This window comes from Thalassophryne amazonica, chromosome 11 (assembly GCF_902500255.1).
Source record: "Thalassophryne amazonica chromosome 11, fThaAma1.1, whole genome shotgun sequence".
Taxonomy (NCBI): domain Eukaryota; kingdom Metazoa; phylum Chordata; class Actinopteri; order Batrachoidiformes; family Batrachoididae; genus Thalassophryne; species Thalassophryne amazonica.
The window spans coordinates 75731689-75758238 of record NC_047113.1 but is presented as its reverse complement, the minus strand read 5'-3'; the positions used below and the strand labels follow the sequence as shown (position 1 = coordinate 75758238).

Sequence of the window (26550 nt, the reverse complement as noted above, 5' to 3'; positions counted from 1 at the left end):
TTAATGAATACAAACAGTATGGTGCCGTATTAGTAAATCTGTCTGGAGTAGAGAGTTCTCAAACTGAGTGATTGTGCAGGAAGAAGAAAGTGAGGATAGACTCCCGTGACAACTCTGAAGGAGCTTCTGTATCTGTGATTGGAGAAACTGCATGGTGCAACTTTTGTCAGTTGCATCACCTGTGCAAGCTTCCTGGAGTAGAATAATGATGGCCTTTCACACATGAAAACTGATCAAATCTATGCTCAAATCTTTTGTGTACTGTCTGCCATACTATAACTGAAATGGTGAGCATTCTTTTGAAGATGCATCGATTATGTTCTTCAGTTTTCTGTTGTTTCTGTAAATCATAATTCCGACACACCGCGAAGGCAGCAGCAGGAGCAGCAGGCTCCTAATTATCCGAAGAGGAGGAGGAGGAGGTCTGGTGTCATTTATTAGGGCTGTGCGGGGCTTTTGTCCAGGAGAAATGGCAGGGATTAAAGGTAAAATGTTTATTCCTGTGATAAACTGTCCCCATTTCACCACGGTTACAGGAAGCGTGTCGAAATGCGTTGGAGACGGGTTGATGCGTTTGCTATGTTTAGCTAGCTGCCGTTAGCAGCAGGGCCAGCAGAGTCATTAACATTAGCCGAATAGCTTACACTGCTTTGGGTTTTAATTATCCTACTGAAGTAATACTTTTAATTTGTTACGAAACTGTGCCACTGGACGGCAGAAACATTTAAAAACACACAAGTTTTTCCTGCTGTCATAACGCCGTAGTTACCAGTAATAAGGCTAATGGGACCCCAGTAATTACAGGGTAGGTAATTCTATCATGAGTTAATATTGAGATGAAATGTAATCAATTCATTAGTTCATTGATAGAAAATGAGCAGTTTCTTTGACAGTTGACATTTAATCAAATCCATACAAGCCACTATGATGTTGGGAATCCAGATTTTGAAATGAATTTATTTTATGTCTGTGAATAAATAAACAATAAATAAATGCAAATAATAATGTGGACACAAAGTGAGACATTTTAAGTTGTTACTTTGGGAAATTTTGAGGGGCATTTTTCTTTTTTTTATTTTATTTTATAGCCATAAAGGTGTAATTACACATTTTGGGCACAAAATATTGCAATCCAGAAATGTGATAACATGCACAGAGCTGGAAAATGGACTGTGTTATGAGGAAAAATCTATATAAATAAGTAGACGACACTCTGAGAATGAAAACCTTCAGCTTATTGCTTATTACTTGTTTGTAGCTTTGTTTCACTGCCATCACTGTCATGTAGTATAGAACTGAAGTATAGAAATGCTCAAACCCAGTTTGTTTTTAAGGAATGAATGAAAGAAAGAAATCCAGAATCCACTTCTGGATCTCGACAAATACCATAATTTAATATTTCTTCATAATATTTTACATAGCAGATTTGTTGTCATGAAGTCTGAAAGATAACATTTCATAATAATAAGGGAGTGATTTACAATTATTTTCATTGTTGCTTTATCTGCCAATAATTTATTACATTAATTACATTTAACTGTCTAGTGTAAGAAATGTCAAGGGGGAAATACATTACATCTCAAATTTTGAAAAGACAACTTCATATTATTATTATTTTTAACAACAAAAAAGTAAGTTCACAGATATTCAAGTAGTTTCAGACAACTTGTCATAATAGTTTCACTTTATATGCGAATTTTAAGTCCAGTTAAACTAGTTAAAGCTAGGGAAGGTAACTCTGTTCAGAAACACTTTTTGTTATATTGGGTTAAATGGTCCATCTATCCTAAACAGTAGTCAATACATTATGCATTCAGACAAAGGAATGAAAAAAATCAGGCATCTGTAGCAGCTGTAGGATGGATAAAACTCCGACCAGTATAAGCGCCGCGGTGCGTTCTCAAAAAAACAATCAGATGCCTTCATGTCTAGTTCTTCCTGCATGCGTCACCAGGCTCAACAGTCCCCTCTGTCCCTCCGTCCTCTGCGCGTGCACACTCATGTCGTTTCACCGAAGAAGTTCACTTTTGTACAATGGCATAGGAAATACAGCTGAAACTACCACTTCCACCGGATTGTGCCATGTCAGATTAATCATTTTCTCTGCAAATTGGCCATTGAAAACAGCTGTAATCACTTCCTGAATCACACAGGACCGTTCCAGCCGTTGTGCGCACGCGCGCCTAACAAGCTGCAGAAAGCATTTTGACCCATCTAAAAAGGTAATTATTTGTCATGTTTACATTGTCATGGCTTGGTAAAACAGTTGTGTGTTCTTTCCTTCTTGTGTGCAGCTGTTAAAGTATGTTTATACAGGGCTCGAAATAGTACATGCATGTGCTAGTTTGTGCACGTATTATTTGAGCGGTGCACATAATTTTGTACTGCACATGCACTGGTGCAAGTAACTTTATCCAAGTTTTATCAACTATAAGCACCAGTAGAATGAACTAATAGATAAATAGATAGATAAACTTTATTACAGACTTAAGGTCCAGATAAAGGAAACAAAACACCATACATACGTACAACAACAACAAAGAAAAATAAATAAATAAAATAGGGACACTAAACGCCCTTGAATAAAAGACACTTATACCAGTGTTTCCAAATCTTACGTATACCGTGTGGCACTGTAGGAAATATTAATCAGTTTAAGAACAATCTTATTATCAGAATTATTTAAACGAGAGATGAAACTAAACGTCATCGTTCTTAAAATGGCTTGAAGAGTGTTCACATGCGCCGTCACAAACATTTCAGTGGCACTGGTCCATCGGGGCCTTTTTAGTAAAATTTGCAAAGAGTCATTATAAGCCACTTGTAGTCTCTGAAGGCTCGCTTTCTTATAGTTTATCCACAGATGTGCAGTGTACACAGGTGTACAAAATGCTTTAAACAAAGCCAGCTTCACTTCGTTGGAGCAGTAGCCAAATTTTCGAACTAATGTGTTTGTTCTGACATATAGCGTACGACACTGATGAAAAATATCCTCATCATCACTCAGCGTATCTGTGATCACATGACCAAGATACCTCACCTGATTACTTACATTCAGTACATGACCTGCCAGAGTAAAATCAGGAAAAACTAAATGTTTGTCATCATTCGTTCTAGCAATCATGATCATGCTTTTCATATCATTATATTTGATGTCATGTTTTTCTCCATACATGACACACACATTCAACAGTTGCTGTAGCCAGCAGAACTGGGACTAAACAAAACACAGTCATCAGCATACATCAAATGGTTCACCACTGTATCCCCAACCACAAAACCAGTTCTACACCCATTCAGCTGTTCAGACAGACCATTCCTATCTGTCTCCATGTCTGACTCCATTGCTGACCTGAAAAGGGGAAGATATACAATTACCCCATTTTACTTGCATTTTTAAAGGAATAAATAAGGAAAAAAAACAATTTCCAGTGTGTTGTCTTTGTCTTCCCTTCATTTTATGACTCTCACACACGGAGCGAGTTGCTGTGATGATTCGTTTGTGCACGCATGTGAAAAAAAAACTGTCTGGCTGCAGGCAGTTTCTCACTCTCTGCTCAAACGCTCTCATCACTGTGTTAAAAAAAAGGACATAAGTCCTGCTCACAGACTGATTGCCAGAGACAGGACATGTCCACATCAAGTATAACTCCAGACATCTCCACATTTGCTCACGGACGGTTTGTTCACACTCAGGCGCACGCATCTCGCAGTCACAGGAGGAAAGATAAACTATAACAGAACTCTGCAACTGCAGCTCTGCACAAGAACAAATATAAACTACAAGAGAAATCAGAGTGCACAGTCTGGCTGCAGCCAAACTGTGCACTCTGATTTCTCTGTGCAGAGGACCTGCAGGCTGCGTTCTCACCTCCCTGCTGCAACTTGAAGTGGGCCTGGTGTGAAAGTGACTTTTAGTTGTGCAAGTAACTTTTTTTGGTGCAAGTAATTTTTTTGTTACTAGCACCAGTGCAAGTAGGTTAAAAAATGTATTTCGACCCCTGTTATAACAGATTTAACTTCTTGTTATAATCCTTCAGACGAGCTACGCTCTGATGTGATCCACTGACATCACCACTCGCTCTGTTCACTTCTTTACTCCACTTAACAAGCTAAAATGTTCGAAAAATATGGCACCCATAAATGTCCTGCTACGTGGTGCGATCTAATCGCCAACACGAGGTGTAGCTCATCAAGTGGAGTAAAGAAGTGAACAGAGCAAAAGTGGTCAAATTTGTGTTTTTCATACAACTTTGACACCCCTTGGTGGCCAACGCGTTTAATGACTTATCATAAACTTTGCATTTCTGTTGAGACTAATCCTTCTTTTAGACAAATCAATTGGAAAATCTTTGGGGGACTTGCCAGTTTTTGATAAAAAAAAAAAGCATTTTATTGGCACGGAAATCATCTATTTTTCCACATGGTGACGTAGGCATTATTGGTCCTACATGAAGAAGATAAAATGGTGAGTAGCAATCTTGAAAGCTTTCTTTTGTGCCTAGGCCTAGCAAAATAGCCCAGATAGTGGGCTACTCAAGTCTAGCTACAAATAGCTGCTTTGCAATGAACAGAGATCCCTGTCACTCAGCTGAGCTTCCGATGATCATTATGCAACATACAGTGGTCCCTCGTTATATCGCGGTTCACCTTTCGTGGCCTCGCAGTTTCGCAGATTTTTTTAGTGCAATTTTGCATGCTGCTTCTTTTTTTTTAAACAGCGCATTGTGTTCTGCGTGCTCATCAGGCAGGCCGGTCGGCATCACCGCGATTGCTCTCACTGCCTCCTATGCGCTTACTGAGTCTGCGGGCTCGGTAAGCGCTGCAGCGGGCCACTCACACCGCCCCACTGTCTGCTGTGTGGAGTTCTGGCCAAAATCTGGCAACAGGTCCAGAGACTACGCTCGCTGTTTTGATGCAGAGCACTCCAGCAGCTCGCAAGGATAGAATTCTTGCAGAAAAATCCGCAGCGCTGCATGGTCTCGGTAACCGCAGCCGAAGAGCTCCATGGCCACTGAGAGAGGTTTGTATCTTTTTAATGACTTGGATTCTTTGCGGTTCCCGCATCCGTCCCGCAACGGTAACACCGGAGGCAGTGAGCGAAGAAAGAGCATGCGCATTGTGTTCTGTGTGTGTCTGTTTATACTCTTCTTGCCCAGAAGAAAAAAGAGTGCCAACAGCTACCCATAACTGTGTTCTTCACTCGGAAAAAGACATCTACACTGAGGTGTCACTCAGTGGAAAAACACCAGGGCGAAGAGGCGCGGTCAGAGGAACTGTGAAATACTGGTCATTGACTATTAATAATTTCTTATGTGTCCAACCTCGTAGGTTGATCGTTAAAATTAAATTTGTTAGTTCTAAAAGCCATCATAATTATTTATAGGAAAACGTTCTATTTTTATTTCTCAAACAAATGTTTGGGCCTGAAAACAGGTTTTGATCTTTGGTTTCATTCTATAATACTGGACTTATTTTTCTACTAAGGTTTGAACTTTGAGAGTGTTTACACAGGAGAGAAAAGTGAGAAAATGTTAATGCCTGTTTGAGAAAAGTGTATAAAGCGTGTAGTGAGGGGTTTTACAGCCTTAAAACAGCTATAATAATTGTAAAAAATAATGCTGACTACTTCGCGGATTTCGCCTATTGCGGGTTATTTTTAGAATATAACTTCCGCGATAAACGAGGGACCACTCTACATCATGTTGCATAATGCTGCATTAGCCAGTGGCTGTGTTGTCGAGGGTCTTGAAACTCAGAACTCAGACCGGATTTTTTTCTCTCCCTGTTGATCCTGTTCTCTGTCTTTGTAGCTCTCATCAGCCTATCTTTTGGAGGAGCCATCGGCCTCATGTTCCTCATGTTAGGATGTGCGCTCCCCATATACAAGTAAGTGTCTCCATCAAGAGTAGAGGAATGTGTGATGTCCAGGTTACTGTGGACGATCCCACCATCTTACTGATCGTGACAGCTCTTTGGACTTGATATTGCAATAGATTGCAAATGCAACACCTGCAATCACTTTCATATTAACTAAAGTAACAGAAACTTTGTTAATCTCTAACAATTTATGTGTCGCTCTGCAGGTTGTATGAAAAAGGAAATACCTAAGAAAACAGCCTCTGTGCTGTTGGCCTCCAGTGGTTATCCATGAGCCTTAAAGACCACAGAGATTAAATCAATTCTCTACGTGCCAAATCACAACTTAAGTCACCCCACGGTCCTTCACAAGAGTAAAGTGTAAACTTACCCACCCCCTGAACAAGCACTATGGCAACAGTGATTTGGAAAGTCTGTCTGGTATGCAAATGAATAAGTCACATCCCAAAATGCAGACAACCAGACGCTGACTAGGTGAAATAAGTGATTTTATTTGCCAAAAGAGCAGAGCAAGAATCTAAAAGCTAGGGATCTGTCCAGAAAGTCCAAAGTGTACCACAGGCATGAGCAGAACAGGTAGCCGGCACAGGAGGTACATGAACAAACTGGGAAGGAGTGGATGAATGAGCTGGTCTTTAAACTGCACTGGAGTAAATGATTGATTGCAGGTGCGAGAGGCAAACAGATCAGTCGCAGCCAGCCTAAGAATCACAAGACAAACAGAAAACGGTCAAATCCTCACACAAGCAGACCAAACTGAGTGGGGTGTCCATCTGCTTTGACCACACTAACTAGAACCCATATACATCCCTACAGATGTACATCTGTGCGTGTTTACCTCGTGAAATGGAACTAAAAAGGGGAGGTGATGGTCTAGTGGTTAAATGTTGGGCTTGAGACCAGAGGATCTTTGGTTCAAAACCCAGCCTGACCGGTAAAAACCACTAAGCGCCCTTGGGGAAGGTCCTTAATCCCCTAGTTGCTCCCATTGTGTAGTGAGTGCCTTGCATGGCAGCACTCTAACATCGGTGTCTGTGTGTGTTGTGTGTGAATGGGTGAATGCGAGGCATCATTGTAAAGTGCTTTGAGCCTCTGATATGCAGATGGAAAAACTATATAAATGCAGTCCATTTACCATTTACCATTCATGAAAATACCTGTGAAGGTGATGTTGCTGTTCTTTCACCATTCAGTTCACTTGACAGCATCACAATATTTGGGTGTATTTTTATCACTCACTTCCAACTTTTTTCACTTCTTGCAGCAAATATTGGCCGTTGTTCCTCCTCTTCTTCTACATTCTCTCTCCCATTCCTTACTGCATCTCTCGGAGGGTGGTGGACGACACAGATTCGGCCAGTAATGCCTGCAAAGAGCTGGCCATCTTCCTCACAACGGGCATCGTCATCTCAGCTTTTGGTCTGCCCATCATTTTCGCAAGAGCTGGAGTAGTAAGTTAGTGTGTTTGAGGCTGATATAGCAAATGTCTCAACAGTGGGTCCACAGTTTGGAAGTAATTAGAGCATGGTGCGAGAGAGAAGGAAACGGAAATACCAAATTGAATCAGTAACATTACTGTTAAAATTTCTGTTCAGCAAATTCTGTCACATGCTTGTAGTACTAGTGAAACTAACAGTTTACTCATCTTGGTGTAGTTTTAAGACTTGACACAGGAGATCCTTTGAGGGAGAGTTGAGAGTAACAACACAAACCTTAGAGTTACAAATATTCAAAAGTTCTACGGTGATTATTATACAGTAAAGACTTGTTTGCGTGTTGAGCATAGTTTTTTCTTCCATCTATCTGTCATCTACTGTAAATTCACTTTTATTTCACTGCCTCTCTTGCTCCACTGCATTGGAGAAAACTTCCAGTTGTAGGCACTTGTGATTACCAGTATTTCTTGCTTCTCCTTGAAGAAAATTTATTATTTTCATTTCACATTTCTTTTGTCCACAGTCATGTGATATCCAGGTTGGGAAACACTGTTCCAACTTCAGTTTTCATCTGATGTCTTCAGTGCAGTCATCAAAAGATTTCATTTTTCACTTGCAGGCATATGTATTCCAGAAAGTAATGGTGTGAGACCTTGTCCATACCTTGGAAACTTTAGAGGGTCTGGTAGGGTCTATGATGAACCGGGAATTCAGTCATTGTGTCATGGTCTTGTTTTAATCATGGCAGCATTTTCACAGTGTTGGAATATTCCTTATTTCCATCACAAACTTTGAGATACTTTAGTAGAATCTGACCGATATTTGTTTTTTGAAGGGCTGACACTGATATTAGGGAGTAAAAAATTCACACTGCCAGTATATCTGCCGATATACACATAAAAAATGGAAATGATTCCTAACATTTTATTATAAAACCCTTATATTTAATGTAACTGAAGTTTGATGTTTTGCAGTTTAAATATTAACTTTATGATAAATATAACCAGCAACATCATGCTGCTTTCACCCGGATTGGCAGTCTGTGCGTTGCATCACTCAACATTTGCATAAAAAAGACTTCGCATCTATTTTGGCCCCCTCTAGCTGGCGGCCTAGCGACCACTTGTCTCTTGTCGCTGTGAAACACCCACTCTTACTGAAAATGAATGACAGCTGGTTGCTTTGCCTCTGTCTCTTGTAGCTGTTGTGATCAAGGGGTGATGGGGGTCCCGGCTGTGCTTGACAGCAATTGTAAACAATGGCTCTGCTGCACCCTCTGTTGAACACCCTTCAAAATGACACCATTTCCAACAGCTGAAGTTTTATTTATTAATTCTGTAAAATAAAGTTTTCATATTGGCAAAAATAACACTGACACTGATCATCATCATCTCATTCACTCATCTTCAACCGCTTTTCCGGGTTCGGGTCGTGGGGGCAACAGCTTCAACAGGGGACACCAGACTTCCCTTTCCCGTGCCACATTGACCACCTCTGACTGGGGGATCCCGAGGCGTTCCCAGGCCAGTGTGGAGATATAATCTCTCCACCTAGTCGTGGGTCTTTCCCGGGGTCTCCTCCGAGATGGATGTGCCTGGAACACCTCCCTTGGGAGGTGCACAGGAGGCATCCTTACCAGATGCCCGAACCACCTCAGCTGGCTCCTTTCAACGTGAAGGAGCCGTGACTCTACTCTGAGCTCCCCAAACGTCTTACCCTACCAAACTTCTCACCCTACTCTAAGGGAGACACCAGCCATACTCCTGAGGAAGGCCATTTCGGCCGCTTGTACCTGCGATCTAGTTCTTTTGGTCATGACCCAACACACATGACCATAGGTGAGAGTAGGAACGCAGATTGACCAGTAGATCGAGACCTTTGCCTTTTGGGTGAGCTCCCTTTTCGTCACAACAGTATAGTAGAGTACAGTACGGTAGAGCGAATGCAACACTGCCCCTGCTGCACTGATTCTCTGGCCAATCTCACGCTTTATTCACTCGTGAACAAGACCCCGAGGTACTTGAACTCCTTCACTTGGGGCAAGGCCGCATTCCCTACCTGGAGTAGGCAATCCATCGGTTTCCTGCTGAGAACCATGGCCTCAGATTTAGAGGTGCTGATCCTCATCCCAGCTGCTTTACACTCGGCTGCGAACCGATCCAGTGAGTGTTGGATGTCACCGGCCGATGAAGCCAACAGGACCACATCATCTGCAAAAAGCATTGATGAGACCCTGAGCCCGCCAAACCGGAAACCCCCCCCCCCCCCCCCGACTACGCCTCGATATTCTGTCCATGAATATCCAAAACAGGATTGGTGACAAGGCACAGCCCTGGCGGAGGCCAACCTCCACTGGAAACGAGTCCAACTTACTGCTGAGCACCTTCACACAGCTCTCGCTTTGTGAGTACAGCGATTGGATGACCCTGAGAAGGGGCCTCCTCACTCCATACTCCCGCCGCACCTCCCACAGTATCTCCCAGGGTACCCGATCATATGCCTTCTCCAAGTCTACAAAACATATGTAGACTGGGTGGGCATACTCCCAGGCACCCTCCAGGATCCTTGTGAGAGTAAAGAGCTGGTTGTTCCACGACTGGGAAGGAACCCGCATTGTTCTTCAATCAGAGGTTTGACTGTTGGCCGAACCCTCCTTTCCAGCACCCTGGAGTAGACTTTACCAGGGAGTCTGAGTAGTGTGATGCCCCTGTAGTTGGCACACACTCTCTGGTCCCCCTTTTTAAATATGGGGACCACCACCCCAGTTTGCCACTCCTTAGGCACTGTACCAGACCTAAATGCAATGTTGAAGAGACATCTCATCCAAGACAATCCCTCCACACCCAGAGCCTTCAGCATTTTTGGACGGATCTCATCAACCCCCAGGCCTTGCCACTACGGAGTTGTTTGACTACCTCAGTGACTTCCACCAGGGAAATTGATGAAAATCCTCCATTAGCTTCCAGCTCTGCCCCTACTGTAGAGGGCACTCCGGTCTGATGCAGGAGTTCCTCAAAGTGTTCCATCCAGCGCCGGATTACATCCTCAGTTGAGGTCAACAGAGTCCCATCCTTACTGTAGACAGCTTGGATGGTTCCCTGTTTTCCCCTCCTGAGGCGCCTCGCGGTCCCCCAGAAACACCTTGGTGCAGACCAACAGTCCTTCTCCATGGTTGCTTTGAACTCCTCCCATTCCCGCTGCATTGCCTCCCCCACAGCAGAGGCTGCTGTGCTTCGGGCCAGTCGGTACCTTGCAACTGCCTCTGGAGTCCTCCGAGATAGCATATCCCGGAAGGACTCCTTCAGTCGGACGGCTTCCCTGACCACCAGTGTCCACCATGGTGTTCAAGGGTTGCCACCCCTTGAGGCACCTAAGACCTTCAGGCCATAGCTCCCCACTGCAGCTTCAGCAATGGAAGCTTTGAACATTGCCCATTCTGGTTCAGTGCCCCCAACCTTCACAGGGATGCTAGAGAAGCTCTGCCGGAGGTGTGAGTTGAAGAGCTGTCGGACAGTGGGCTCCTCCAGATGTTCCCAGTTCACCCACACTATCTGTTTGGGCTTACCAGGTCTGTCCAAAGTCCTCCCCCACCCTCTGATCCAACTCACCACCAGATGGTGATCAGTTAACATCTCTGCCCCTCTCTTCACCAGAGTGTCCAGAACATGCGGCTTCAAATCAAATGATACGGTCACAAAATCGATCATCGATCTTCGGCCTAGGGTGCTCTGGTACCATGTGCACTTATGAGCATCCTTATGTTTGAACATGGTGTTCATTATGGACAGTCCGTGACTAGCAGAGAAGTCCAATAACAAATATCCATTTGAGTTTAGATCAAGGAGGCCGTTCCTCCCAATCACACATCTTCAGGTGTCTCTGTCATTGCCCACGTGTGCATTGAAGTCCCCCAGCAGAACAATGGAGTCCCCCACCGGAGCCCCATAAAGGACTCCATTCAGGGGCTCCAAGAAGGCCGTATACTCCAAAATGCTGTTTGGTGTATATGCACAAACAACAGTCAGAGTTTTCCCCCCCGCCACCCGAAGACGCAAGGAGGCGACCCTCTCGTCTACTGGAGTAAATTTCAACGTAGCGGTGCTCAGTCGGGGACTCGTGAGTATCCCCACACCCGCCCGGCGCCTCACCCCCTGGGCAACTCCGGAGAAGAATAAGGTCCAACCCCCATCAAGGAGAGTGGTTCTGGAGCCGAGGTTGTGCGTGGAAGCGAGGTCCACCAGATCTAACTGGTATTGCTCCACCTCCCGCACAAGCTCCGGCTCCTTCCCCCACAGCCAGGTGGCGTTCCACACCCCCAGAGCTAGCCCTTGCTGCCTGGGTCTGGTCCGTCGAGGCCTTCGACTTTCACTGCCGCCCAAAGGACAGTGTACCCGACACCAGCGGTTCCCCCTGCGGGTGGTGAGCCCACAGGGTGGAGATGGAAGGTCCACGTTGCTTTTTTGGGCTGTGCTGCGACTGGGGTCCGTGGCAAGCCCAGCCACCAGGCGCTCGCTGACGGGCCCTACATCCAGGCCTGGCTCCAGATGAGGGCCCCGGACCTCCGGGCCAGGTTACATTTCCTCTGCCTCATTCTGTCATGGTGTCTTGTGAACCATTCTTAGTCTGCCCTCTCGCCTGAGACCAATTTGCCATGGGAAACCCTACTAGAGCACAAAGGCTCGAGACAACACAGCTCTCAGGTTCATAGCGGCACACAAACCTCTCCACCACGATAAGGTGAGGGTTCCCGGAGAGGACTGACACAGATATGTTTTTGAAATGCTTACATCAGCTGATATTATCTGTACTTTTGCAATCATATTGTAGCCCATAACGGTGGTGCACATGCAGTGACATTGCAAGGACATTTTACGCAATCTCCAATGTGTGCTAAAGCTATACTACACGTGCGCTCTGGTTGTTTTTGCATACGTCACATGGTACAAATCCAGGGCATTTTGTCATCAAACAGCACACTAGATCACATTTGTGGGCAACTGTGATCTGAGTCTGGTTTGTTACAAGGTCTTAGACAGTGACCTTCCCGTATGCATATCTGTGAAAGTGAGAGCGGGGCAGTTAAAAGTCATTCTTTTTTTTTTCACAGCAGATAATGTGAGTCAAATATTCAAATAGAAATATTAGCTCTTCTAATGTGACATTAAAGGTCAATAAATGGGAAGACAACTGTTAAAAAAATTAGGTGCACATTCAGCAGAGGAACTGACCAGCACTTGATTAGCCATTTGGCTGTTTGCTGCATGTCCTGAATTTGCACCAAGCATTTGAAAATCATTTTGTAAACTGATGGTTTTGGTCTAAATATGCAGCCTGGCAGCTTACAGCAACATTTGCTGAGGTGAATTATTCATGTCTTGTTTTACAGATCGCCTGGGGGGCGTGCGCGCTCGTGTTGACGGGTAACATAGTCATCTTCGGGACCATTCTGGGCTTCTTTCTTGTGTTCGGGTCCAACGATGACTTCAGTTGGCAGCAGTGGTAAACAGCAGAAGGAAGGGAGAACGTAGTCTAAAACTGTTTTTCTTAGCGTTACAAAATATTATTGATATTACCGTTCTGTTCTTGTTGTCATTTATATGACCGCCCATCCATAGACACACCAAAACAGTGCAATACCTTTTTTTTATATGCATCACTTTGAACTGACATTCAGATGGATTTGTTCTCATTTCAAGTTGTCACTTCTGACTTCTGTATTGTTGCATTTTCTTGATCTGTGTGTTTGATGTCATTCCGACCTAGTTTAAAATGAGTATTTGTGTAAATAAACTCCACAGAAAACGCCATCAAATTGAATGTCAGGAAGGCTCAATTTAAAGGAAAGCACCAGCCTTCCTTTGTCCATTTCTCGTCTCTTTTATTTCTCTATTTATTCTTTAAAATGAATGAGAAAACATTGTTTTCTTTGATAAAAGCACAGATGGGTTTTCAGTTCTGGTCTCTGGACACTTGAGCATGTTGACTCGCACTTCCCTTTGAATAGCTGTTGCTGAAGCTTATTGTTTTTATCTAAAGTGACATCAGTGAAGTAAAACCATTAAAACCACAAATAAAGGTTGCAGCTGTGTGCTACCCGTTGAACAGATAGTAGAGTATTTGCCCCCAAACCAATTCAAAACACTAATTTTCAAGTTAACTTGGGTGTCAAGCCATTGTAGCGACTGGACTAGTTTGGTTAGCTTAGCCAGTTGGTAACTAGATATTATGTCAACAGGTTCTATTGGTTCTTGTCTTACCGGTGACTGAAGGGAAGTCAGTTTGATGGTGGAAAAATTCTTCTAATGTCTTCAAGTTCTGTTTTGTGTTATGTGGCGCAGCACACAGATGTGAATGCAGTTTGTTTTCGTCACCATAAACATCAGCAGTATTACATCATCTTATGATTGAATATTAATAGGAATTAATTTATCAGAGTTTTTACAAAAATGCAGCTCAGTTGGTAGAATCTGCATGAATTACTCAGTATTGTGGAGAATAGTTGCTGCACGGCTCGTAAGTGTTGTGATTCGTGTAAAACGCTGAGAAATTTTATCGTCGAAAGAAAGAGTATTAAATTTTTTTTTTTTGTAACAGAACAGGATGCTTGCTGGTTTAACTTTGCAAACGCATCTGTGAAGTCTTGCCTGTTGTTCACGTCTTTAAAGCGTTCTTTACGTGTTCTTTGAAATTAATGTGAAATGTCTGCGACGTGGTTAGCTTAGTGGGTAGCATTGCTGCCTCACTGCGAGAAGGTTCCAGGTTCACTTCCTGCCTGGTTTTAAAGAGAAAATCCGTGAGTGTGATAGGGACAAATAAATAAGACTAGTCATCATTTATGGGTTTAAACTGGATACATTTGATAAACTTGTCAAAAATGAACTAAATTTCTTTGGACTAACTTGGTTGAAACGAGGGACGGTACAGTACTGCTTTTTCATGTCCGATAAGATACCAATATTTAACTCTTCAGTATCTGCTAAAATTATACCAATCCAATTACTTTCGCTCTGTCCTAAAACAACTAATCTACTTTGCTAACCAAGGCATACTGAAAAAATACAATTGGAAAAAGAAATAGTGGACAAAGTGTCTTTGGCTTGGATTTTGTTATTTCTGGTATCTGATCTAGTAATTTTGACCCATACTAACCAATGCAGTCTGGTATTTTGGATTGGCGCATCCCAAGTCCAATGAAGTCACTTGAACTTGTCGTCTTTAAGTCTCAGAAACTGTGAATAGCTCATTTTTCTGCTATTTTAAGAACTAAATTCTAATGGAAAAAAAGAGAGTTTTTTCATTCGGAAAAATGTATATTATTTGCAGCCACGCCTTTGGGTGCACAAGCATGGATTCACATTTGAATTTGCAAAGCGTCGGCCACAGAGTCCTACAAACTGTCGTCACTAAGTGGTGAAAGCTGGTAAACTTGTTGTTGGCATATCCATGCTCTCGGTTCTGAGTTACTAACAGGCGGGGCCGATGACCTCAGAATCTGACACTCGGCACAGATCAGGGTAAAAACCATTGGGATGTTTCCCAGGATCCACCTGGATGTGTATGATTCGGTTAACTAACCCTGCCTGGTGTAAACATGCTGAAAAGCGTGCTCCCAGCGAGCTCCCAGCGAGCACACCATTATCTGGAGGGCAGCAGCAGCCGGTCTGAGCTTAGACCTGGTCTCCTGCTCGGTCACTAATGAGCTCAGACATGTGACTCTAAAAGCTGAAGAGCAGTGCTCTGCATTTGGAAGCACGCTTCCAGGTACAGACTGTTTCCTCACAGCAACATTCAGAGCGTAAAAAAATCTTAGTGCATGTGCTGTCTGGGATCAGCAATCAGGTTTTGTCGTCACATTTAACCACATTACCTGAAGCTGGAATTAAGCACCTGCTGCCTCGCCGTCACACATGGAATGTTTTGTTAGAGATGATGGTTTTGTGCGCGTGTGCTGTGGTGCAGTTAAAGAGGAAGACATAAGATGTGTTTGTATGCAAAAAAAAGCTGCAGAGCCTCTTGGTTATTAATAAGCAGTGGTGGGCACAGTTTTACTAATCTAATAACCGCTAATTAGCAAAGCTAACTTTTTTGTTTGCGGCTTAGCTTTTCAGCTAACTTCAAAAACCATCAGCGGACCAATTAGCTTCCGCTAAATTTAGCTCCACTAACTTAGTCTGCAATTTTTTTTTTTTTTTTTTTTTTTGCTGGCATAGTTAGTAATGGTAAAAAACATTTGTAAGCCCTAAAATCATACATGTTGGTTCATTATATGTAAAAACCAACACACAAGTTACTGTAATCTGTGTGTTGGTTTTTACAAATAAATGTGTATTTAAATATATCGGGGTTTTTTTCATTTGTAAAAAAATAGGCATTTGCAAAACTGAAAATTCTGTTTGTTGTGATTCAACTCTAGAACCATGTGATATAACTGGGCGCCATTCACACTGCCATCCAGTAGATGGGTCAAAATGCATGCATAGAATACTGCCATCTACTGGATGGTAGTGTGAATGGTGCCCGTTTATATCACACGCACACAGAGTTGAGTCACAACTTAACAAACAGAATTTTCAGTTTTGCAAATGCCTTTTTTTTACAAATGAAAAAAATTACATATTTTACAAATACAGATTTATTTGTAAAAACCAACATGTGTTACAGTCGCTTGTGTGTTGGTTTTTACATCAAGCAATCAGTGATGAGGGAGGCTCATTTTACCTATAATGCCTTTTCGCATCTGTGTCTGTTAATGTTCAGAACATTGAGAATTAGTGCATATTTTAACATTAAAAGATTTGTTATATTTTCACGTTGTAAAATGTCAGAGTTGACAATGTAGTTATTCTATCCAGATTAATTTGATTTATAAATCAAAAAACATAAGTCAAACATGCTTTCCTTTTCAGGACATCTGCATCACGTCTGGACCGCTGTATGCTGTGAATGTAAATGACTCTTCCTTACAGCAGTCGGCAGGGCACACAAAGACAGAAGCGCTGACTCATTGGTTGTGTTGGGTTTGTGATCGTCTTTGATTCTAATCAGAAGCGTTGGCGGTGCTTAAACTCAAAACCGGCTTGTGAGTAGCTGAGAGTGTACCGGAGGCAGTACTGAAAGTTAGCAGTTAGCTGTAGCTTCCGCTAAATTTTATAGTGGTTTATTGGTTTAGTGTTATAAAAGCTAACTTTTCATTTAGCGGATTAGCAGTTATCAAAGCTAACTTTTTGGTTAGCTGTGCCCACCACTGTTAATAAGTTAAACTGTTTTCTTCCGTTCAGCTGTACGTGATATAAGATGACCACAAACACGTTTATAGTCACAAACACAACAGCAAACAACAACTAATGTAGAGCAACCCTGTCTCACAGCATGTTGTGATTCAGGAGCATGAAATATACATTAATCTATTGGTTCGTGATATTGTGAAGAAAAGTGCTTCATTTTCGTCACGGCAGCACAAATTCATTCTAATACAACCCCTGGCAATAATTATGGAATCACCGGCCTCGGAGGATGTTCATTCAGTTGTTTAATTTTGTAGAAAAAAAGCAGATCACAGACATGACACAAAACTAAAGTCATTTCAAATGGCAACTTTCTGGTTTTAAGAAACACTATAAGAAATCAGGAAAAATAATTGTGGCAGTCAGTAACGGTTACTTTTTTAGACCAAGCAGAGGGAAAAAAATATGGACTCACTCAGTTCTGAGGAATGAATTATGGAATCACCCTGTAAATTTTCATCCCCAAAACTAACACCTGCATCAAATCAGATCTGCTCATTAGTCTGCATCTAAAAGGAGTGATCACACCTTGGAGAGCTGTTGCACCAAGTGGACTGACATGAATCATGGCTCCAACACGAGAGATGTCAATTGAAACAAAGGAGAGGATTATCAAACTCTTAAAAGAGGGTAAATCATCACGCAATGTTGCAGAAGATGTTGGTTGTTCACAGTCAGCTGTGTCTAAACTCTGGACCATATACAAACAACATGGGAAGGTTGTTAAAGGCAAACATACTGGTAGACCAAGGAAGACATCAAAGCGTCAAGACAGAAAACTTAAAGCAATATGTCTCAAAAATCGAAAATGCACAACAAAACAAATGAGGAACGAATGGGAGGAAACTGGAGTCAACGTCTGTGGTGCCGTTCCAGCGAGATTTATAAAGATGACTGCCTGAAGAGAACATGTAAATTTCCACAGTCATTGATGATATGGGGCTGCATGTCAGGTAAAGGCACTGGGGAGATGGCTGTCATTACATCATCAATAAATGCACAAGTTTACGTTGATATTTTGGACACTTTTCTTATCCCATCAATTGAAAGGATGTTTGGGGATGATGAAATCATTTTTCAAGATGATCATGTATCTTGACATAGAGCAAAAACTGTGAAAACATTCCTTGCAAAAAGACACATAGGGTCAATGTCATGGCCTGCAAATAGTCCGGATCTTAATCCAATTGAAAATGTTTGGTGGAAGTTGAAGAAAATGGTCCATGACAAGGCTCCAACCTGCAAAGCTGATCTGGCAACAGCAATCAGAGAAAGTTGGAGCCAGACTGATGAGTACTGTTTGTCACTCATTAAGTCAATGCCTCAGAGACTGCAAGCTGTTATAAAAGCCAGAGGTGGTGCAACAGAATACTAGTGATGTGTTGGAGCGTTCTTTTGTTTTTCATGATTCCATAATTTTTTCCTCAGAATTGAGCGATCCATATTTTTTTCCCTCTGCTTGGTCTAAAAAAGTAACCGTTACTGACTGCTACAATTTGTTTCCCTGATTTTTTATAGTGTTTCTTAAAGCCAGAAAGTTGCCATTTGAAATGACTAGTTTTGTGTCATGTCTGTGATCTGCTTTTTTTCTACAAAATTAAACAACTGAATGAACATCCTCCGAGGCCGGTGATTCCATAATTTTTGCCAGGGGTTGTACATTCCGTGATGGCTGCACAAAATTAAAAGTGAAGTGGGGGGCTGGGGTGGTTATGGTTATGGTTGGGGGAAGGAGTGGGGTTAGTAATAGTGAGTTAAAAAAACCTGTCACGAAAATTTTAATCATTTTGTGACGGGAGCACGAAAAAAAAGCGAGACTGGGCTGTGTAGAGATGCAGATTTGAATGATAGAAAAATGATCAACGTGGTGCAGATGTACAATAATGTGAAATTAGAAATAGATCGCTGCTAATATACATCACAACAGATTAAAGAATGACTTTCAGCATGTTTTTGAGAAATATCAAATTACTTTTAGATTGGAGAAGAAGCATAGTTGGTGTCATGTGTTAAAATAATCAGCAGAGCTGCAACTTACGACCGATTGTTATCAATCTATTGGTTATATTAATTAAGTGATTAATTGTTGGTTAATAAAATGTGAGAAAATGCTGAAAAATTACAGAGCCCCAAAGGGAAATAGAGAGCTTGCAAAACTGTTTTGCAGAATCTTAAGATAGTTTTGCGATATTTAATTGTTTTTTTTTTTTCTTCTCTTTTTCACGTCCCTTCAGGGGCTTTGAAAAAAATGTCAGAAGTAAAAAAAAAAACTAAGCAAAACAAAAAACATAAATGAAGTTAAAATCAGACTCAGAAAGACTCAAAATGATTAGCATATAAATTGCACCCTTTTTCCATATTATCAGCCCTTTAATTTGTGATTTTTATGTATTCTTGTGTACTTTTTATTATTGGAATTTTTCTTTTATTAGAGTTTTTTTTTTTTTTTTTTTTAGTGCTTTGATTCCTGGGAAAGTCTTACATAATTAGTCATTATTATTATTATTATCATTAACAACGTGTTTTTTAATATATAAGTTGAAAGACCTCTAAAACTAGTAAAAACAAACAAACAAACAAACAAAAATAAGTGTCTTATCCTCCGGAAAATACGGTAGCTGATAACCACAATAGTTGGTTGTTAATTTAAGTAATTATTAGTGTAGACATTACTAATTTGATTCACTTTGTATCATTAATAACTTCAACTGCATTAATTACATGAGTTATTAAAGTGCGTGACGTTTTCAGTCGGCTGAAAGTTAAAAGAAAGAAGACGTCAAAGTCTTTTGTATAAACTAGCAAAAACTGAACTACATCTAAAAATCAGCATCTTTAATCTCAAAAGGTTCACATTAAGACTGTTTAAAATACACTCTGACTTTGGAGCACTAGATAATGTAGTGAAGATTTATGCTTCCGTGATGGTTTTTCCTCTTCTCCACAGTTCTGATCCACTTCACATTTTCATAAAGATGTTGAAGGACATCTTTTCTGCCAAACAAAAATCTTTGAAGATTTGAAGCATATGGACTCAGAGCTTTGGAGATCTGATGATGTGGCTTTAGATTTAAAATATGAAGTTTTAAGTGTTGCTGCGTTTGTATTTTCAGCTTCTTTTCTCTCTCTGGTTCTTCCAGAGATGTCAGTCTGAGTGACGGCTCTCTGGTGGTGGCAGCTTGTGAACTCCTGTTGCTGTTTGTGTGTTATTTTCTCTCTCACTCTCTCTGTCTCTCTCGCCTGTGAGCGTGACTCCAGTCGCACTAACTCCGATTCATGTTTGAAGCTCTGTGTTGTGTTTGCACTTAAACCCCCTGATGAAACTGAATCTGGTGTGTAGTTGTAGGATGGGTGTCTCTCTTTGAAGAGGGACTTTTTGTTCCCCAGCACATCTGGGACAATATTGTATTTATTTATTTTAACTTTGTGTTATTGTCTGACATTTTCTATCTGCAAATTTTCTGTTCAAGCCAGGCGTCAGCATGATTTTTTTTAAAATAAATGCCATTTTTGAACATCCTCTGTTTTGTGGAGATAAACATGTATTTATAATATATAACTGTTGTCATTGCATGAAATTGCACACAATCCTGTCAGTGTATATTTATTTATATGTCCATACACTGAAATATACCCAAAAAGAAGTCTGTAACATAAAAAATGTTAAAAAGAAAAAGAGAACACATACCACACATATATGTGTGGCTTCATGACTTTCTTTGCAAATAAAATGTTATCTATTAGAGAAAAAATTATTCATAACCATCCCAAAGACATATCTTTATGTTCGGCTGCCTTCAGTAATGCTGGTTAGACTCTTTCTCTCCGATTGTTCTTTCTGAGTTATTTTCATTAGTTACTTCCTCCAAACCATTAACATGTCTGTTAGACCCCATTCCTACCAGGCTGCTCAAGGAAGCCTACCATTATTTAATGCTTCGATCTTAAATATGATCAATCTATCTTTATTAGTTGCCTATGTACCACAGGCTTTTAAGGTGGCAGTAATTAAACCATTACTTAAAAAGCCATCACTTGACCCAGCTATCTTAGCTAATTATAGGCCAATCTCCAACCTTCCTTCTCTAAAATTCTTGAAAGGGTAGTTGTAAAACAGCTAACTGATCATCTGCAGAGGAATGGTCTATTTGAAGAGTTTCAGTCAGGTTTCAGAATTCATCATAGTACAGAAACAGCATTAGTGAAGGTTACAAATGATCTTCTTATGGCCTCAGACAGTGGACTCATCTCTGTGCTTGTCCTGTTAGACCTCAGTGCTGCTTTTGATACTGTTGACCATAAAATTTTATTACAGAGATTAGAGCATGCCATATGTTGGGAAAGTGTAGTGACACGGACCCACAACAGGAGGCGTAAATGAACGGACAATGGAAATACAAAAAGATAATTTAATGTTGTGAAATGTGCACAACGGTATACAGATACGATCTTAGACAACAGTCAGTTAAACAGTCGGTGACGTGTGGGCAGGCTCGAGGATAGGAGAAGCCTGTCCAGAGAAGAGCCGGGCCCCCACACGATTTCCACTGCCAGCGGAGACCTGAAAAACACCGGAGCCGCCAAGTCCTGAGTCCCCAGGTGGCCACCGCCTCCAGCTGTCGGATCGGGTACTGCTGGCAGGAAGCACAAATAGATCAAGTGGGTGTGTGCACACCCAGCAAACAGTTCAGCACAGACAGTCAAAGTCCCTTCTGGTGGAAAACCTCCACCTCCTGAACACAGATATTCAGAGTACGTGTAGATCCTTTGAAACACTCAAGTTTTGGATTGAGGAGCGGGAACGCCGACTCCTCCAAACGTCCACAAACTCAGCAACCAGCTATGTGTTTACAAAAAGGTTTCAGCTGCAAAGACTCAGAAGCAAAGAACATACAACTACGGCTCAGATGTAAAGACGTTACAACTGGCAAGTTTAGCTGTACAAAGGTGAGCATACGGCACTGAACGGCTGAGAGTTTACCTGTCGGATAAGACGATTTCTCGGCAGGGATGTGACATCTCTGCCAGGCTTTTATGGTGGGCTGATGAGGGGTGATGAATGACAGCTGTTGTGATGACTGACAGCTGTCTGAAGGTGTTCCAGGGAGGCGGCTGCGCCCTGTGGTGCCTGAAGCCCGCTTTCAGGCAGGGCGCCCTCTGGTGTTGGGCCAGCAGTACCTCCTCTTCTGGCAGCCCACATAACACCATAGGTATTAAAGGTACTGCGCTGCAGTGGTTTGCAGTGTTGTGGAAAGTAACTTTGACAGTTACTTCATTAGCAGCTTTATGCAATTACTTTATTAGAATCTGCAGAAAACTTGCAACTAATAAGTAATGTAACTAATAAGGTAACGAGTAATCTAACTTGGTTACTCGTAAAATTGAGCAATCAGAAAAGTAACTAATCAGCAAAGTAACTAATAGTTACTTTTCTGAGTATTAAATCTTAAAAATAACCAAATTAGATTATGAGTAACTTTATTAATTACATTCAGCAGCTGCCGACAAGGTGTCCGCAGCTGCTAATGAAGTAAATGTAAGAAGTAACTGTAAAATATAACTGTATAGACTAACTAATGAAGTAACTTTCCAAAGTTACTTTCCCCAACACTGGTGGTTTGAATCATATTTATCTAATAGATTACAATTTGTTCATGTAAATGGGGAGTCTTCTTCACAGACTAAGGTTAATTATGGAGTTCCACAAGGTTCTGTGCTAGGACCAATTTTATTCACTTTATACATGCTTCCCTTAGGCAGTGTTATTAGAAAGCATTGCTTAAATTTTCATTGTTACGCAGATGATACCCAGCTTTATCTATCCATGAAGCCAGAGGGCACACACCAATTAGTTAAACTGCAGGAATGTCTTTCAGACATAAAGACATGTATGACCTCTAATTTCCTGCTTTTAAATTCAGATAAAACTGAAGTTATTGTACTTGGCCCCACAAATCTTAGAAACATGGTGTCTAACCAGATCCTTACTCTGGATGGCATTACCCTGACCTCCAGTAATACTGTGAGAAATCTTGGAGTTATTTTTGATCAGGATATGTCCTTCAATGCGCATATTAAGCAAATATGTAGGACTGCTTTTTTGCATTTGCGCAATATCTCTAAAATTAGAAAGGTCTTGTCTCAGAGTGCCGAAAAGCTAATTCATGCATTTATTTCCTCTAGGCTGGACTACTGTAATTCATTATTATCAGGTTGTCCTAAAAGTTCCCTGAAAAGCCTTCAGTTAATTCAAAATGCTGCAGCTAGAGTACTGACAGGGACTAGAAGGAGAGAGCATATTTCATCCATATTGGCCTCTTCATTGGCTCCCTGTTAATTCCAGAATAGAATTTAAAATTCTTCTTCTTACTTATAAGGTTTTGAATAATCAGGTCCCATCTTATGTTAGGAACCTCTTAGTACCATATCACCCCAATAGAGCACTTCGCTCTCAGACTGCAGGCTTACTTGTAGTTCCTAGGGTTTGTAAGAGTAGAATGGGAGGCAGAGCCTTCAGCTTTCAGGCTCCTCTCCTGTGGAACCAGCTCCCAATTCGGATTAGGGACACAGACACCCTCTCTACTTTTAAGATTAAGCTTAAAACTTTCCTTTTTGAGAAAGCTTATAGTTAGGGCTGGATCGGGTTACCCTGAACCATCCCTTAGTTATGCTGCTATAGACTTAGACTGCTGGGGGTTTCCCATGATGCATCCAGTGTTTCTTTTTATTCACCTCTTTTTGCTGTGGCTCTACTTTGAGCTCTTCATGGATGACTGAGCTTCTCACCCTGTCTCTAAGGGAGACACCAGCCACCCCCCTAAGGAAATCCATGTCGGCCGCTTGTAGTTCTTTCGATCATGACCCAACCCTCATGACAATAGGTGAGAGTAGGAATGAATATTGACCAGGAGATCGAGAGCTTTACCTTTTGGCTCAGCTCCCTTTTTGTCACAACAGTACAGTAGAGCGAATGCAACACCACCCCTGCCGCGCCAATTCTCTTCTCCAATTCTCCAATCTCATGCTCCATTGTCCCCTCGCTCGTGAATAAGACCCCGAGGTACTTGAACTCCTTCACTTGGGGCAAGACGTCATTCCCTACCTGGAGTAGGCAATCCATCGGTTTCCTGCTGAGAACCATGGCCTCAGATTTAGAGGTGCTGATCCTCATCCCAGCCGCTTCACACTCAGCTGCGAACCGATCAAGTGAGTGTTGGAGGGCACAGGCTGATGAAGCCAACAGGACCACATCATCTGCAAAAAGCAGTGATGAGACCCTGAGCCCACCAAACTGAAGACCCGCCTTCCCCCGATTACGCCTCGATATCCTGTCCATGAATATCACAGACAGGATTGGTGACAAGGCGCAGCTCTGGCGGAGGCCAACCCCCACCAGAAATAAGTCCCAATTACTGCCGAGCACCCGAACACAGCTCTCGTTTTGTGAGTACAGAGATTGGATGGCCCTGAAAAGGGACCCCATCACTCCATACTCCCACAGCACCTCCCACAGTATCTCCTGGGGTACCCGATCATATGCCCTTCTCCGAGTCCACAAAACACATGTAGACTGGATGGGCATACTCCCAGGCACCCTCCAGGATCCTTGTGAGAGTGACGAGCTGGTCGGTTGTTCCACGACCAGGACGGAACCCGCATTGTTCTTCTTCAATCAGAGGTTCGACTATTGGCCGAACCCTCCTTTCCAGCACCCTGGAGTAGACTTTACCAGGGAGGCTGAGCAGTGTGATGCCCCTGTAGTTGGCACACACTCTATGGTCCCCTTTTTTTAAATATGGGGACACCACCCCAGTTTGCCATCCTTAGGTACTGTCCCAGACCTTCACACAGTGTTGAAGAGATGTCTCATCCAAGACAATCCCTCCACACCCAGAGCCTTCAGCATGTTGCATTTATAGAAATGTTGGCAGAAGACTTGTGAGGAAATAAGTATTTGAACACCCTGCGATTTTGCAAGCTCCCCACTTAGAAATCATGGAGAGGTCTGAAATTTTCATCTTAGGTGCATGTCCACTGTGAGAGACATAATCTAAAAAACAAAATCCGTAAATCACAATGTATGATTTTTTAAATAATTTATTTGCATGTTACTGCTGCAAATAAGTATTTCAACACCTGCCAATCAACAAAAATTCTGGCCCTCAAAGACCTGTTAGTCCGCTTCTAAAAAGTCCACCTCCACTCCACTTATTGCAAATTAGAAGCACCTATTTGAGGTCTTTAGCTGCATAAGACACCTGTCCACCCCACACAATCAGTAAGACTCCAACTACTAACATGGCTAAGACCAAAGAGCTGTCCAAAGACACCAGAGACAAAATTGTAGACCTCCACAAGGCTGGAAAGGGCTACGGGGCAATTGCCAAGCAGCTTGGTGAAAAAAGATCAGCTGTTGGAACAATTATTAGAAAATGGAAGAAGCTAAACATGACTGTCAGTCTCCCTCGGACTGGGGCTCCATGCAAGATCCCACCTCGGGGCATATCAATGATCCTAAGAAAGGTGAGGAATCATCCCAGAATTGCATGGGAGTAGCTGGTCAATGACCTGAAGAGAGATGGAACCACTGTTTCCAAGGTTACTGTGGGTAATACACTAAGACGTCATGGGTTAAAATCATGCACGGCACGGAAGGTTCCCCTGCTTAAATCAGCACACGTCCAGGCCTGTCTTAAGTTTGCCCATGACCATTTGGATGATCCAGAGGAGTCATGGGAAAGCTATGTGGTCAGATGAGACCAAATAGAACTTTTTGGTCTTATTCCACTTGCCATGTTTGGAGGAAGAAGAATGCTGAGTAACATCCCAAAAATCACCGTCCCTAAGCATGGAAGCATCATGCTTTGGGGTGTTTTTCTGCACATGGGGACAGGACGACTACACTGTCTTAAGGAGAGGATGACCTATTCATGAGATTTTGGGGAACAACCTCCTTCCCTCAGTTAGAGCACTGAAGATGGGTCGTGGATGGGTCTTTCAACATGACAGTGACCCGAAGCACACAGCCAGGATAACCAAGGAGTGGCTCCATAAGAAGCATATCAAGGTTCTGGAGTGGCCTAGCCAGTCTCCAGACTTAAACCAATAAAATCTTTGGAGGGAGCTCAAACTCTGTGTTTCTCAGTGACAGCCCAGTAACCTGGCTGATCTAGAGAAGATCTGTGTGGAGGAATGGGCCAAAATCCCTGCTGCAGTGTGTGCAAACCTGTTGAAAAACTACAGGAAATGATTGACCTCTGTAATTGCAAACAAAGGCTACTGTACCAAATATTAACATTGATTTTCACAGGTGTTGAAATACTTAGTTGCAGCAGTAACATACAAATCAATTATTAAAAATCATACATTGTGATTTCAGATTTTTTATTTTTTTTTTTAGATTATTGCTGAATCTCAATTCTACCCCTCGGCCCTTCCCCTTAACCTTCCCCTCCGTTTGCGCGGGCACAAGAGACGGAGGGGTGTCTCAAGTCTCTTTTTGGAGCGAGGAGGAGGGGTAGGCGGAGGGCTTCAAACCCATCCGTTTGGAGTGACTATGGATGCACACTCCGTTTGGAGGGGGAGGAGCATGGGCGGCAATTTGGTGGGGGATAGGGGGGACATGTCCCCCACCTTTCAACCAGGGGGGACAGAATATGGTATGTCCCCCCCCCACCTTCTGACATATAGTGTGTACTTGAAACATGCTATGCCAGTCTTATGTGCAAACCATGTCAGTTTATGTGCAAAACCATGTCAGAATAGTACCTTTGTTTCTGCAAGTTTGTATTTTAGCAGCATTGACTTGTTTACAACACCTGTTTCTTGTTTGTCACATTCGGAATTTTCTGGGACTGCATTTGCCCAGATTTGAAACCAAAAATAGTTGCCTCTAGGGACTAGTGTCTACACATAAGTATCAATGGACCATATGCTAATTTACTAAATTC

At 42.2% G+C, this 26550-nt stretch overlaps 1 protein-coding gene and 1 long non-coding RNA gene across 2 annotated transcripts; one reads left to right on the top strand and one right to left on the bottom strand.

Moving 5' to 3' along the window:
- The first annotated feature begins 344 nt into the window (after positions 1 to 344).
- On the top strand, positions 345 to 13755 carry leprotl1 (leptin receptor overlapping transcript like 1). The gene is made up of 4 exons (XM_034182190.1): positions 345 to 485; positions 5814 to 5889; positions 7145 to 7331; positions 12703 to 13755. The coding sequence occupies exons 1-4, from the start codon at positions 470 to 472 to the stop codon at positions 12817 to 12819; spliced, it is 396 nt and encodes a 131-aa protein (XP_034038081.1). The 5' UTR covers positions 345 to 469; the 3' UTR covers positions 12820 to 13755.
- On the bottom strand, positions 13683 to 15441 carry LOC117520859. Its single transcript, XR_004563784.1, has 2 exons — positions 14216 to 15441; positions 13683 to 14180 (listed from the first exon to the last, which is right to left on the bottom strand). It is a non-coding gene; the product is annotated as an uncharacterized LOC117520859 (long non-coding RNA).
- Positions 15442 to 26550: the final 11109 nt, after the last annotated feature.

Bases quoted from the DNA above. Each gene is read 5' to 3' on its own strand.
- leprotl1 (XM_034182190.1), top strand. The intron at 5,890-7,144 runs GTAAGTGTCTCC...CACTTCTTGCAG, and splicing joins TGTGCGCTCCCCATATACAA to CAAATATTGGCCGTTGTTCC. The intron at 7,332-12,702 runs GTAAGTTAGTGT...CTTGTTTTACAG, and splicing joins TTTTCGCAAGAGCTGGAGTA to ATCGCCTGGGGGGCGTGCGC.